General features: G+C 44.8%; 1 protein-coding gene across 5 annotated transcripts in view; it reads right to left on the minus strand.

The window, feature by feature from the left end:
• The window catches only part of NPAS2 (neuronal PAS domain protein 2), a 195786-nt gene that overhangs the window by 76963 nt on the left and 102450 nt on the right, over nt 1–16373 (minus strand). For all 5 annotated transcript variants that reach the window (XM_081591527.1, XM_081591529.1, XM_081591526.1 and 2 more), the window contains 2 exons: nt 13080–13228; nt 1089–1180 (listed from right to left, as the gene is read on the minus strand). In XM_081591527.1, coding sequence (XP_081447653.1) covers nt 1089–1180; nt 13080–13228 — 241 coding nt within the window. The remainder of the gene's footprint in view (nt 1–1088; nt 1181–13079; nt 13229–16373) is intronic.

Raw genomic sequence — 16373 nt, forward strand, 5'->3', positions numbered from 1 at the left:
CTACATGTTTTTGCAGTGACTTAGCCTCGTCTGGGCTTCCCCAGTGGCTCAGTGGTAAAGAACTTGCCTGTCAATGCAGGAGACACAAGATACGCGAGTTTGACCCCTGGGCCAGGAAGATCCCCTAGAGGAGGGCAGGGCAACCCACTCCAGTATTCTTGCCTGGAGAATCCCCACGGACAGAGGAGCCTGTTTGCCTACACTCTATGGGGTTGCAAAGAGTCAGACACGACTGAAATGACTGAGCACACAGCACATCCTTGTCTCCCCTGAGAAGTCTCACCCCTAGAGACACATGAGGCAGGCCAGGCACTCAGATCAGCCAGACTTCTCCAATCTAGCCCAGCAGATGGGCGCAGGCACATAACTTTTCAGAGGAAGAAATGTGAGTTTTTCTGCACAGAGAGAGCACACTCTGGGGGCGTGGGTTGTGGGGGGCATGGCCATGTATGGTTGATACTGTACACCATGTTGATGAAACGGGACCTCAAGTTAAAAGCATAATTTTAAAAGAAGACTTTTGCTTTCAAAATGTGTCCTACCAAGAATATATAATTGTTGCATTGGGCTTCCCTGGTGGCTCAGAGGGCAAAGAATCTGCCTGCAATGAGGGAGACCAGGGTTTGATCCCTGGGTCGGGAAGACCTCCTGGAAAAGAGAATGGCTACCCACTCCAGTATTCTTGCCTGGAGAATTCCATGGACAGAGGAGCCTGGTGGGCTATAGTCCATGGAGTCACTAAGGGTCAGACACAATAGCACACAGGCATATACATACATATATTCTACATAAATACCCTCGCTCTCCCTACCGCCGGCTAGGTGTCCTCTGGTTGGAGTGGGTCTGCCCTGCAGTCGCCATGGCAACAGGACACATTCACACTGAGTTTGGGGATTCTGGCTTTTCCTGTCCAAGTCAGTAGCCAAAACACACACCACAGCAGGCAGATTTTTTTCAAGAGTCTGTCTGTTCCCAGCCTTCCTTTCAGGGTCAAGAACAGTTGTTTACTTCAGGCCAGGGTCTTATCTGGAACAAGCAGCTACATTTTAATCCGCAACCCATCAAGTTAATTGAAAAGTGCATCTCACCTCTAACATCAGCTGGGTGAATTCTTCATTACTGAGGAATGAAGGCTTCCAGTCCTGCTGAATGTCACAGATTTCCGTTTGTGCTGAGACTTCTTAAAAAAAAAAAAAGCACAAACAAGCTTTTAGATGAAAAGACACCTAGAAACTGGAATTAAGAAATGACACACATGTTATTTCTATGCAATTTTGTATAAATGTGTAGTTTAATAAAGAAGCTGATATAAGGACACATGCTACTATGATTTCCAAGGATGGGGTACATTGGAGATAATGGACTCTTGATGTTTTCTCACCCCTTAATGAGGTCTCTGGGAAGAGAGCACCCCACCCTTTGTACTGGGTGTAGTGTCTGCGATTAGCACATGGCACCTTGCCCTTGAATTTTTACATGACAAAGCCCATCACCAGCAGCTGGAGTTAGGTAGTTGCCACCTGGGTTTTCCTGGTGGCTCAGAGACGAGGGTTCCATCCCTGACTGGAGAAGATCCCCTAGAGAAGGAAAGGGCAACCCACTCCGGTTATCAAGGCAACAGGAACAAGGACGGGGTGGAGGGGCTTAAGCTGCTTAAGCTGCTTCTTCACGGTCAAGGCGAAACAAAATACTTTAGCGAGCTGGGATTTTAAAAATTCCAGAAACATCTTAGGGCACAAAGTTCCTAACCTACTGCGTTTGTGTAGATTGCAATGTATATTTCAGCATTTCAAGTTACTAAAGTATAATTCGTTATACAAATACATGTGGCTTAGTTGCTTTGAAGGCCAGAATTTACTTTTCCTAAAACTTTCTGGGGTTAATCTGTACTTTGCCTGTTTCAAGTAACTACTTTGTTCACAAAACGTTATTCGCATTTGTAAATCTAATAGTCACTGGTCTACACAGGACTCTGTAAACACTCTAGTTTTCCTGCCCTTTTGTGTTTTTTTCTTTTAATAGTTTATTGAAATTGTTTTTTTCCTGTTCATGATTTAGAAGAAACTCTTTCTGCTTCACAACTTGGCAATTTTGTGTAAATTCTTAGCATTTTTGTCAAGTTTGGGAAAACACCAATCAAGTTTCTTTCCTACAAGAATTGTGAAATTTCAGGGCATTTCACTTTTTTTTTTTTTTTGGCTCACTGACTAACCTGCAATGCTCTTGCTTTGTTTTTTAATTTTTATATAATTTTTTTAAGTTTTTTTTTTATGTGGACCACTTTAAAAGTCTTTACTGAATTTGTTACAATATTTCTTCTGTTTTATGTTTTGGTGTTTTGACTACAAGGCGTGTAGGATCTCAGCTCCCTGATCAGGGATGGACCCCACACCCACTGCATTGGAAGCTAACATCTTAACCACTGGACTACCAGGGAAGTCCCTAATTTTTATACAATTTTTAAAGGTTATTTTCCACTTACAGTTATTTTAAAATATTGGCTATATTCCACACACTGTACAACACATCCTCGAGCCAATCCTACACTCAACAGTTTGTCCCTCTCATGCCTCCACCCCTATATGGTCTGCCCCACCACTGCTAACCACTAATTTGTTCTCTATATCTGTGAGCCTGCTTTTTTCTTGTTATAGTCACTAGTTTTGTATTTTTTTAGACTCTCTATATGAGTGATAGCATACAGTATTTGTCTTTCTCCATCTGAATTATTTCACTTAGCATAATGCCCTCCAAGTCCATCCATATCACCGTGCTAACTCGCTTCAATACTGTCCAACTCTTTGCAGCCTTATGGACTGTAGCCCACCAGGCTCCTCTGTCTATGGGATTCTCCAGGCAAGAACACTAGAGTGGGTTGCCATGCCCTCCTCCACGGGATCTTCCCGACCCAGGGCTCGAACCCACATCTCCTACATCTCCTGCATTGGCAGGTGTGTTCTTTACCACTAGCACCACCTGGGAAGCCCCCATATTGCTGAAAATGGTATTAGTTTATTCTTTTTTATGGCTAAGTAATCAGCTGTTGTGTATATGTACCACATATTCTTTATCCATTCATCTGTCAATGAACACTTAGGTAGTTTCCAGGGATTCTGGCTCCCTGACCAGGGATTAAACCTGCACTTCCTGCATTAGAAGGCAAAGTCTTAACCACTAGGGAAATCCCAGGAATTCAGTGTTATAATCAAATCTCTGATTTTTCTCTGAGATGGCAGAGGAATAGGACAGGGAGACCACTTTCACAACAGAATGGGTAAGACTAGAGATCTCTTCAAGAAATTAGAGATACCAAGAGAATATTTCATGCAAAGATGAGCACAATAAAGGACAGAAATGGTATGGACCTAATAGAAGCAGAAGATATTATGAAGAGGTGGCAAGAATACACAGAAGAACTGCACAAAAAAGATCTTCATGACCCAGATAACCACAATGGTGTGATCACTCACTTAGAGCCAGACATCCTGGAATGTGAAGTCAAGTGGGCCTTAGGAAGCACACCATGAATGAAGCTAGTGGGGGGAATGGAATTTCAGTTGAGCTAATTCAGATCCTAAAAGATGATGCTGTGAAAGTGCTGCACTCAATATGCCAGCAAATTTGGAAAACTCAGCAGTGGCCACAAGACTGGAAAAGGTCAGTTTTCTTTTTTTTTTTTTTTTATAAATTTATTTATTTTAGTTGGGGGCTAATTACTTTACAATATTGTAATAGTTTTTGCCATACATTGACATGAATCAGCCATGGGTTTACATGTGTTCCCCTTCCTGGACCCCCCACCCACCTCCCTCCCCATCCCATCCCTCTGGGTCATCCCATTGCCCCGGCCCTGAGCCCTTGTCTCATGCACCGAACATGGAATGGTGTTCTGTTTCACATATGATAATACACATGTTTCAATGCTATTCTCCCAGAACGTCCCACCCTCACCTTCTCCCTCAGAGTCCATAAAATTGTTCTATGCATCTGTGTCTCTTATTCTGTCTCGCATATAGGGTTATCGTTACCATCTTTCAAATTCCATATATATGCATTAGTATACTGTATTGGTGTTTTTCTTTCTGGCTTACTTCACTCTGTATAATGGGCTCCAGTTTCATCCATCTCAGTAGAACCGATTCAAATGTATTTTTTTTTAATGGCTGAGTAATATTCCATTGTGTATATGTACCACAGCTTCCTTATCCATTCGTCTGCTGATGGACATCTAGGTTGCTTCCATGTCCTGGCTATTGTAAACAGTGCTGAGATGAACATTGGGGTACACGCGTCTCTTTCAATTCTGGTTTCCTCGGTGTATATGCCCAGCAGTGGGATTGCTGGGTCATATGGCAGTTCTATTCCCAGTTTTTTAAGGAATCTCCACACTGTTCTCCATAGTGGCTGTACTAGTTTGCATTCCCACCAACAGTGTAAGAGGGTTCCCTTTTCTCCACACCCTCTCCAGCATTTATTGCTTGTAGACTTTTGGATAGCAGCCATTCTGACTGGTGTGAAATGATACCTCATTGTGGTTTTGATTTGCATTTCTTTAATAATGAGTGATGTTGAGCATCTTTTCATGTGTTTGTTAGCCATCTGTATGTCTTCTTTGGAGAAATGTCTGTTTAGTTCTTTGGCCCATTTTTTGATTGGGTCGTTTATTTTTCTGGAATTCAGCTGCAGAAGTTGCTTGTATATTTTTGAGATTAATTGTTTGTCTGTTGCTTCATTTGCTATTATTTTCTCCCATTCTGAAGGCTGTCTTGGAAAAGGTCAGTTTTCATCCCAATCCCAAAGAAAGGCAATGCCAAAGAATGCTTAAACTACCGCACAGTTGCACTCATCTCACACACTAGCAAAGCAATGCTCAAAATTCTCCAAGCCAGGCTTCAACAGTATGTGAACCATGAACTTCCAGATGTTCAAGCTAGATTTAGAAAAGGCAGAGGAACCAGAGATCAAACATTGCCAACATCCAATGAATCATCAAAAAAGCAAGAGAGTTCCAGAAAAACATCTATTTCTGCTTTATTGACTATGCCAAAGCCTTTGACTGTGTGGATCACAATAAACTGTGGAAAATCCTTAAAGAGATGGGAATACCAGGCCACCTGACCTGCCTCCTGAGAAATCTGTATGCAGGTCAAGAAGCTACAGTTAGAACTGGACATGGAACAATAGACTGGTTCCAAATCGGGAAAGGAGTACATCAAGGCTGTATATTGTCACCCTGCTTATTTAACTTATATGCAGAGTACATCATGAGAAATGCCAGGCTGGATGAAGCACAAGCTGGAATCAAGATTGCTGGGAGAAATATCAGTAACCTCAGATATGCAGATGACACCACCCTTATGGCAGAAAGTGAAGAAGAATTAAAGAGCTTCTTGATGAAAGTGAAAGAGGAGAGTGAAAAAGTTGGCTTAAAGCTCAACATTCAGAAAACTAAGATCATGGCATCCAGTCCCATCACTTCATGGCAAATAGATGGGGAAACAGTGTCAGACTTTATTTTTCTGGGCTCCAAAATCACTGCAGATGGTGACTGCAGCCATGAAATTAAAAGACGCTTGCTCCTTGGAAGAAAAGCTATGATCAATCTAGACAGCATATTAAAAAGCAGAGACATTACTTTGCCAACAAAGGTCTGTCTAGTCAAGGCTACAGTTTTTCCAGTAGTCATGTATGGATGTGAGAGTTGGAACATAAAGAAAGCTGAGCGCCAAAGAATTGATGCTTTTGAACGGTGTTGGAGAAGACTCTTGAGAGTCCCCTGGACTGCAAGGAGATCCAACCAGTACATCCTAAAGGAAATCAGTCCTGAATATTCATTGGAAGGACTGATGTTGAAACTGAAACTCCAATATTTTGGCCACCTGATGCGAAGAACTGATTCATTTAAAAAGACCCTGATGCTGGGAAAGATTGAAGGCAAGTGGAGAAGAGGAAATAAATTTAAAAACTAAAAAGGAGAACAGGGACGACAGAGGATGAGGTGGTTGCATGGCATCACCGATGCAATGGACATGAGTTTGAGTAAGCTCTGAGAGTTGGTGATGGACAGGGAAGCCTGGCGTGCTGCAGTCCATTGGGTTGCAAAGAGTTGGATATGACTGAGCGACTGAACTGACTGAACTGAATCGAATCTCCACTGGCATTTGATGGGACCACCATTACAAGCTGTAGGTGACTGGGCAGGATGAGCAGAGGAATATGGTCCAAGTGGCTTCTAAATAGCAAGGGAAATACAGCCATATGGGAGCAATTTTTTAGGGAAGCATTGCAATTAACAGTGGAACCCCTAAAGCCTACCATAGTGTAGGTTGTCCTTATGCCCTAGAACACCTGCCTCCCAATAGCTCATGCTCCACAGGAACCAGCAGGACAATGTTGGGCTAAGGAAGAGTCTAGAAAATGGCACAGACAGTAGGCTGGTGGGGTAACTATTACCCTGCCCAACAGGGACATGTCTCCTTGCTCTGCTGTCCTCCCTACCCCACCCCCACCTGCTAAGGCAGACATCTGGAAGGGCAAGGGTGAGGACTGGGATTTGATGTTGGGAGAAGATGACATCGAACCAGCTGAGACTCACACAGGAAGAGGAAAGCACACAAGTCAGCCTGGTCCTGTGGAAGTAACAGATGGCCATGAATAAGGTTACTCACTATGCCCTACTATTGACATAGTTTAGAGGCTTCTCTTCTGTAATAGCTCTGGGAACCCACTCTAGTCTTCTTGCCTGGGAAATCCCATGGACAGAGGAGTCTGGTGGGCTACAGTCCATGAGGTCACAAAGAGTTGGACACGACTTAGTGACTGAGCATGCTCCTGTAACAGATACTGACGACACATTTCCCTATGGAGAAACACGGTGAGATTCTCATTTTGATTTGGCATTACTTCTAGAAGTATGCATTCCAGGATCAAGGTTTATCTCCCAAACTGAGAAAACAGGGATGCTTGGCAGATTACTGATGAAAGAGCTAAGTTATTTTAATGACTACCTGCATAGCTAAAGTATCACGTGGTCTCCCTTCAGGATGAAGGCAGAAAGCACACCAAAATCCACAGTTCTGGGCCTCCCTGGTGGCCCAGTGGTTACAAGTCTGCCTGCCAATGCAGGAGACATGGGTTCGATCCCTGATCCAGGAAGATCTCACATGCCATGGAGCAATTAAGCCTGTGCATATCAACTAGTGGAGAAGGAAATGGCAACCCATTCCAGTATCCTTGCCTGGAGAATCCCATGGACAGAGGAGCCTGGCAGGCTACTGTCCATGGGGTCTCAAGAGTCGGACACAACTTAGCAACTAAACCACCACCACCACCACATCAACTATTGAGCCCACGTACCCTAGAGCCTGTGCCCCACAGCAAGAGAAGCCACTGCAGTGAGAAGCCCACATATTGCAATGAAGAGTAGCCCCTGCTCACAACTAGAGGAAGCCCTTGTGCAGCAACAAAGACCCAGCACAGTCAAAAACAAATTTAAAAAATGTATAAACCCACAGGTCTTAACCCTGACTGCATGCTGACTTCACCCGGGCATCTTTAAAAACATGGATGTTTAGGCCTGACCCAGGGGTGATCTGGTAGAAGGCTCTCCATCCCCTCATCAGTCGTGTTTGCCTATTTCTAGGGTGTAAATATTCAGATCCTCGCTGGTTTCAAGCTGCCAACATGATGTCAGCTGGCTTGCAAAACTCTTAAAAATTTAACAATCATCTTTTGCAAGCTGGAACAAACTGGCCCCAGCTCACAACATGGGTTCCATCCCTAGACATTTTGATGTGTTAGTCTGTGAGGTGTGACCCAGTTATATGTATTTTTAAAAGCTTCTTGGGTGATTCTAAGGGGCCACCAGGGGTGAGAACTAATAGTCTTAATGGCCACACTGGGGCTTCCCTGGGGGTTTAGTGGTTAAGAATCCTCCTGCCAATGCAGGGGACACAGCTTCAATCCCCCCCGGTCTGGGAAAATCCCACATGGCACGGAGCAACTAAGCCCGTGAAGCTCAAGTGCCCTGGAGCCTGTGCTCTGCAACAAGAGCAGCCACTGGCGTGAGAAGCCCGCACACACCACAACAAAGCAGAGCCCCCACTCACTGCCACGAGAGACCACGCAGGGCAACGGAGACCCAGCGCAACCAAAACATACATGAATGAATAAGCAAATTAAAAGAATAAATGGCCACACTACTGAATTGCTACAATGTGGCTATGATGTCTGTATCTAAAACAGTCCCATACATCACCTGTGGCAGAGAAGCAGTATGGTTTAATGTTAAAAAGTTGGGCTCTAGAGACAGAATAGCCTGGTTTAGATTCTGTGCCTTCCTGGCTGTCTAATGCTAATGATCTAACATCTTTATGCTTCAGTTGCCTCATCTGTGAAATGGCACAAACTCAAAGGGCCACTATGAGGCTCCTATGAGTTATACCCTGGTGAATTACTCTATGGGGCTTCCCTGGTGGCTCAGATGGGTAAAGAATCTGCCTGCAATGCAGGAGACCAGGGCTCGATTTCTGGGTCAGGAAGACGCCCTGGAGAAGGCGATGGCTGCTTACTCCAGTACTCTTGTCTGGAGAACTCTATGGACAGAGAAGCCTGGCGGACTACAGTCCATAGGGTTGCAAAGAGTTGGACATGACTGAGTGACTGACACTTTCATGAGTTACTCTCTGGAGGCCTTAAACAACTCCTGCCTGGCTCAGGGTGAGCCCCAAATGAATGCAGATCATGCTCCTTTGAAGATGCCTGCAGAGTTCACAACCATTTGGATTGTAAGTAAAGTTATTGCTTGTTTTTTGTTTTTTGCTTTAATCCAAATTTTGGTCCAGCGCTGTATCTCTTCATAAAATCTGTCATGGATTTTCTGTTTTCTTTTGTGTATGGAATAATGAGGGAGATCTGGGGTTGATTCTGGTTGCCTTTCAGTGGGTAGTGTGGGGTAGGGCTCAGTCTTATGAAAAAGGTGAGGTGGACACAGGAGCTCTGGGTGGTAGCAGGCTGAATTTCTGCTGACCCATCCTCTCCAACTTCCAGATTCGACAATTCTGTAATTCCACAGTGGGCAGAGCCCAGTGTAAATGTCACACGGATGAACTGGATCCCAGCTGTCCTATTTCTCAGTGACACTGACCTGGTTTGAGTAATTTGCACAAAATATCTTGGTAATCAAACCAACCTGCTCTTTCATTTAGCTAAATCATCATTTAGGACATATAACCATTCTGCTTAAACTATTAGGGGCAATCAAATGCTGCTGCAATACTTTATTCCAATCCTGGCTTGATTGTTCTCCCCCAACTTTTAACAAAAGCAATTAACATGTTCTTTACTCTCCCCTGGGCAGCTTTGGGGGGGGGGCAACCAAAAAGGAGGCTGTATCATTACTGTCACATTTGTAATAGGTATATACAATTATGACAGAAATAAAAAAAGAATAACAAGTATAATGAAACTTTCTAGTGTCCCAGCTGTGCCCTCTCCCATGAAATCATCTTGTCTGGGAAAATGTTCAGTGAAGGAGAAGTCTCATGGCAAGCACAGAAGAACTGTAATTATCTCCTCAATAATCTGACATTTCTGACTTTAATATGCTTGGTTGCTTGCTGTCACGATTAAGAAAAAAAAAGAATTCTGTTCTTCTTGCTTGCTAATAGTTCCTGAATCCTCCCAACTATTCTTAAATTTTTTGGTACCATCCACAGGCAAGTGGTAGTGCATGGTGGGCAAGGCTAGGAGTTAAAAGGGTTTGCGTGTGTGCTAAGTTGTTCAAATCATGTCTAACTCTTTGCAAGTCCGTGGACTGTAGCCCGCCAGGCTCCTCTGTCCATGGGATTCTCTAGGCAAGAATACTGGAGTGGGTTGCCCTAACCTCCTCCAGGGGATCTTCTCGACCCATGGATCAAACTCACGTCTCTCAAATCTCCTGCATTGGCAGGCGGGCTCTTTACCACTAGCACCACCTGGGAAGACCAAGAGGTAAAAGGGTTGAAGGGGAGTAAAATGAAGAGAGGATAGTTTGAGAAAGACGTAAGTCCAAGGATGGATTCAAGTTGTAAATTCATAGAATGGGATACTAGGTACCAAGGAAGAAGAACTAGCCATCGAGCTGGTAAAGCACAGCTTCATCACACAAACATGATGTTCATAATATACAATTTCATCTGAATAAGGCTCTAACAGGAAAAAACCCATCTCTGGTATTAGAAGTCAGTCAGAGGGGACTTCCCTGGTGGTCCAGTGGTTCAGAATCTGCCTTGCCAATGTAGCGGACATGGGTTCAATCCCTGCTCCAGGAACTAAGATCCTACATGCCGCGGGGTACCCGCGCCTGTGTACCGCAACTACTGAGCCCGAGACCTGCCCCTACGGAAGCCTGTGTGCCTAGAGCCTGTACTCTGAGCCGAGAGAAGCCACCGCAATGAGAAGCCTGCGCACTGCAATGAAGAGGAGTCCCCGCTCACCGCAAGCGGAGAAAGCCCATGTGCAGCATCCAACCAGAGAAGAAAGAAAGAAAAAGGAAGAGAGGAAGGAAGGAAGATAGAAAGAAAGCAGTCAGAGATTATCTTTGGGGAAAGTGGAGTTAAATAGGAGGGGCATCTACTGGGGAAGCTTTTATTTTGTGACCTGGGTGTTGGTTTCCTGGCTGCCTTCACTCTGTGATGACTAATTCAACCATACAGTTATGACTGTGTATTTTCTGTATGTGTGTTATACCTTTATAAAGTATCAAAAAAAATTTTTTTTAAGTGGACTGCTGGGATAACTAGATAATCTTAGGTCAAAGGATAAATTCTGACTCCCTCCCTTTCTCTATACACAAAAGAGTAACTCAAAATGGACCAACTATCTAAATGTTTAATTTATGGCTTATATCTAAATGCTTAAATTATAGCTTAAAATTATAAAAGTCTGGTTCCCCTGGTGGGCCAGTGCTTAAGAATCTGCCCGGCGATGCAGGGGACATAGGTTTGATCTCTGGTCCAAGAAGATCCCAAAAGCCATGGAGCAACTAAGCCCAGGGGCCACAACTACTGAGCCTGTGCTCTGAAGCCTGAAAGTCACCAACTACTGAGCTTACGTGCAGCAACTACTGAAGCCTGCGCACCCCAGAGCCCTGTGCTCCACAACAAGAGAAGTCACCACAATGAGAAGCCCACACACCACAACTAGAGTAGCCCCCACTCTCCACTACTGGAGAAAGTGCACGCACAGCAACAAAGACCCAGAGCAGGGAAAAATAGTAATAAATAAATATTTTAAAAAAGAAAGTGAAAAGACAACTCACAGAATGAGGAATATATTTGCAAATTACGTATCTGATAAGGGTCTATGGTCCAGAATGTATGAAGAACTCTTACAACTCAACAGCAAAAACATAAATAACCTGATTAAAAATGGGCAAAGGGTTTGAACAGACATCCTCAAAAGAAGATGATATAAACTGCCATTAAGTCCATGAAAAGCTCAACATCATTAGGTATTAGGGAAATGCAACCAAAACCACAGTGAGATATCACTTCTTACCAACTAGGAAGGCTACAATAAACACACACACACACACACACACACACACACACACACACACAACTGTCAACAAGTACTGGTGAGGATGTGGAGAAACTGGAACCTTCATACATTACTGTTGGGAATGTAAAATGGTGCAATTGCAATGGAAAATTTGGCAGTTTCCCCAAAATTTAAACACCAAGTTACCATTTGACCCAGCAGTTCCACTCTTAGATACATACCCAAGAGAACTGAAAATATATACCCACTCAAAAATAAGTACAGCAATGTACACAGCAGCATTATTTAACAGCCCCAAAATGAAAATGCCCAAATATCTGTCAAAAGATAAACAGATAAATGAAATGGTATATCCATACAATAGAATATTATTTTGCCATAAAATGAAATGAAATCTAGGTAGTTGCTAACATATGGATGTTAAATGAAAAAAGCTGGAAACAAAAGACCACATTTTGTATGATTCCATGTGTATGGGGTGGGTTTAGTTGCTAAGTCGTATCCGACCCTTGTGATCTCATGGACTGTAGCTTGCCAGGCTTCTCTGTCCGTGAGATTTTCCAGACAAGAATACTGGAGTGGGTTGTCATTTCCTTCTCCAGGGGATCTTCCTGATGTGGGGATCAAACCTGCATCTCTTGCATCTCCTGCATTGGCAGGCGGATTCCTTACCGCTAGCACCACCTGGGAATCCCCACAGGGTTTCTTTGGGGGACAATACATTTAGTTAGTGTTGATGCTTGCACAGCCTCATGAAAAGATTGTACTAAAAACCACAGAGCTATAAACTTTACAGTAGTGAAGTTTATGCTATGTGAGTTATATCTCATTGAAAAAACAGATTTGACATTAAGTCAGTTAATTATTTTTGATTACTTCTTTCCATGCTGTTGCTGAGAAGGCCAAAGACTTTAGGGGTGATGGTGGAAATGAATGGAGACATCAGTACAGTTTAAGTCAATGGGAAATTAATACCTGGGCATGGTGCCTGCAAGGCTGAATGAAAAGGACTGCTCTAGACATTTTTAATCAAGATGCTCCCATAATTGGTGCTGCCCCGCTTGGGCTGGTGCTACCTGTGAGTCTGCCCCTCTGGCTGAGAAAGCAATTTGGGAGGGGCATGTCCTATCCCAAAGCTGCTGGAGATGGGGTTTTTCTGGAGGGTGGAGCGTGGTGGAAAGAGAAAACCTATGACCAAGGAGGTCAGGTTTGCTGGGGAGAACCAAGCAGGAAGACCAACTTGATAAAAGTGAGAGAAAAGTGAAAGTAGTAGTCGCTCAGTCCTGTCTGACTCTTTATGATCGCATGGACTATAGCCCACCAGGCTCCTCTGTCCATGGGATTCTCCAGGCTAGAATACTGGAGTGGGTACCCATTCCCTTCTCCATCGGATCTTCCCAACCCAGGGATTGAATCCCGGCCTCTTGCACTGCAGGCAAATCCTTTACCGTCTGAATCACCAGGGAAGCCAACTTGATAAAGTTGTCAAGTGGAAATGGCAGGAAGGGAAATAAAAACGGAAAGAGGGTAACGGTTACCATTGTGTTTCTGCAAGAACCCAATGACCTTCTCCAGCACAGTGGTCTTGTCCATCTTCCGCGTGTTGCCAGGCAGCATGGAGCTGAGCTCTTTGATGAGGACATTGAACTGGTCCCGACGCTTTTTTTCAGACTTGTTTCGGGAAGCTCTGTCAACACAAAAAGGGAAAGTGTTAGCCTCTCACTCGTGTCTGACTCTTTGTGACCCCATGAACTGTAGCCCCCCAAGCTCCTCTGTCCATGAGATTTCCCAGGCAAGAAAGTTGGAGTGAGTTGCCATCTTCTATTCCAGAGGATCTTCCTGAGCCAAGGATGGAACTCAGGTCTCCCACATTGCAAGAAAGGCTCAGGTTACTGGAACATTTCACTTTCAGAAGGTTTTCTTATTGGATGGATGTACTTTAGGTCAGAGTGTATTCTGCTGAGATTATCTGATCAAAACTTTTCAAGGAGGGACTCCCTTGGTGGTCCAGTGGCTAAGACTGTGCTCTTAATGCAGGGGCCCAGGATCCATCCCTGGTCAGGGAACTAGATCCCACATGATGCAACTAAGAGTTTGAATGCTGCAAGCAAGATCAAAGAGCCACAGCTAAGAGCCGGTGCCGCCACATAAGTGAAAACAAATATTCACATCATGGTTCTAATTAAAAAAACAAAAACAAACAAACAACAATAGAAATTTTTCAGGGGAAGGAACATTTGTCACATTTCCGAGCTGGGTGACGGGGTCAGAGAAAATGTTATGCTAGACTCCTGGACACAGAGAGAAACAGTATTAGTGAGTCCTGTCAGTCAGTCAGTCAGTTGCTCAGTCGTGTCTGACTCTTTGTGACCCCATGGGCTGTAGCCTGCCAAGCTCCTCTGTCCATGGGATTCTCCTGTCAAGAATACTGGAGTGGGTTGCCATTTCCTCCTCCAGGGGATCTTCCTGACTCAGGATCGAACTGTCTTCTGCATTGGCAGGTGGATTCTTTCCCACTGAGCCACCTGGGAAGCCCAGATGCAAAATCTTACAGATGGGCTCCACAGTCAGAGCTCAGTGGGCTCCACAGTCAGAGCTCAGATACTCTGACTCCAGAAACGAATGACATTATCTACATCAATATAAATAGCCCTGAAGGGTTTGCTTTAACAGCGCATCCTCAAGCCCATACCAGGTTCCCTCTAACCCAGAGCACCCAGCTTCTGGTACCAAGTCACAAAGGATAGGCAGGCACTGCAAGTATCCAGCAGAGAGCCAGTACCACTAGGGCACAGACCCTGTACCCTGCTCCAGAGCTCATCATCTTGCTAGGGAGTCCAGGCACACCCCCACAAAACCATCCACAGCCACACATGGTCCAGAGCCAGCATGACAGGGATTGCACGTGACTGCCGAGCTGCTAAATGTATCTGAACCCTTTTTAAAATGACACAGTGGGACTTCCCTGGTGGCGCAGTAGATGCAAGTCCGCTTGTCAACGCAGGGGATGTGGATTTGGTCCCTGATCCAGGAAGATCCCAAGTGCTGTGGAGCAACTAAGCCCATGAGCCACAACTATTGAGCCTGTGCTCTAGAGCCTGGCAGCCACAACCACTGAAGCCCATGAGCTCTAGAGCCTGTGCTCTGCAACAAGAGAAAGCACTGCAAGGAGAAGCCTGTGAAGAAGAGCTCCTGCTCGCTGCAACAAGAGAAAGCCCATGCACAGCAACAAAGACCCAACACAGACAAAAATGATAAATAAATTAATTAGTTTAAAAAATGACACAGTGGAAACTTCAATGCACATTACAAAGTGAAAGAGCCAATCTAAAAAATCTCCATACTCAAGGGTCCCACTCTATGACATTCTGCAAAAGGCAAAACTATGGCAATAGTGAAAAGATCAGTAGGCCAGGGGTTGGGGGGAGGGATGAAAACACAGAGTCCAGAGAATTTTTAGGGATGGGAAACTGCTCTGGATGATATCACAATGGTGCATGCATTTGCCCAAACCCACAGAATGTATAATTCCAAGAGTGAACCCGAAAGTAGACTATAGTCTTTGAGGGCATAATGACCTGTCAATGCAGCAGCATCATTTGCAGCAAATGGACCACCTTGTTGGGGGTTGTTGATAGGGGAGGCTGTGCATATACATAGGCAGAGGGCATATGGAAAAAGAGGGCATATGGAAAATCAGTGGCCTTCCACCCAATCCTGCTGGGAACTTAAAACTCTTCTAAAAATAGAGTATATTAAAAACAATGACATACCCCACCACACTACTACAGAAGGAATCAGTGTGGGGGCACTCAGCTTGAGGGGTCTTCCCACTGAGGCTCTGAGGACCCCAGGGTCCCGGGAACTTGGAGAGGAAACCATGGCTGCAAGGGCTGCTCTATTAAACAAGACCCCCACCCCACCCCCCACCGTCCCAACCACCTCTACCGGCCTGGGAAGCAGGGCTGTCCCAGAGGCCTTGATCCTTAGCACATCACAGGCCTGGGCCAGCTCTTAGCTCTGCAGGTCAAGCCCCTCCTCCACGGCCAGCTTACTTAAAGTTGATCCAGGGCTGGGAAGGCAGACTCACCCCTCCCAAATTCAGCCCAGATGGATTTGTTTCAGAAAAGTCAGTAGTGAGAGAACAGGGACCACAGCTGCAGGGCCCATCAAACTAAGTCTACTTTCTGGTCCAGGCACCCGGGGGCCCAGAATCAAGGTGCCTGGGGCAGCTAGTCACCCACCAGGAGGTCACTGGACAATGTGTGGCCAGGACAGGAAACTGGTTGTTGTTGTTGTTCAGTTGCTCAGTCATGTCTGACTCTTTGAGACCCCATGGACTGCAGCATGCCAGACTTCCCTGTTCTTTACTATCTCCCGGAGCTTGCTCAGACTCATATCTGTTGAGTCAGTGATGCCATCCAACCATCTCATCCTCTGCCTCCCCATTCTCCTCTTGCCCTCAGTCTTTCCCAAAATCAGGGTCTTTTCTAATGAGTTGGCTCTTCGCATTAGGTGGCCAAGATATTGGAGCTTCAGCATCAGTCCTTCCAATGAATATTCAGGGTTGATTTCCTTTAGGATTGACTGGTTTGATCTCCTTGTAGCCCAAGGGACTCTCAAGAGTCTTCTCCAACACCACAGTTCAAAAGCATCAATTCTTCGGCTCTCAGCCTTCTTTATGGTCCAACTGTCACATCCATACATGACTACTGGAAAAATCATAGCTTTGACTATACCGACCTTTGTCTGTACCGACCTTTGTCAAGCAAAGTGATGTCTCTGCTTTTCAACATGCTGTTTAGATTTGTCATAGCTTTTCTTTTAAGGAG

The sequence above is a fragment of the Giraffa tippelskirchi genome, chromosome 4, assembly GCF_054371585.1.
Source record: "Giraffa tippelskirchi isolate mGirTip1 chromosome 4, T2T-mGirTip1v1.2.pri, whole genome shotgun sequence".
In the NCBI taxonomy this organism is placed as follows: Eukaryota; Metazoa; Chordata; class Mammalia; order Artiodactyla; family Giraffidae; genus Giraffa; species Giraffa tippelskirchi.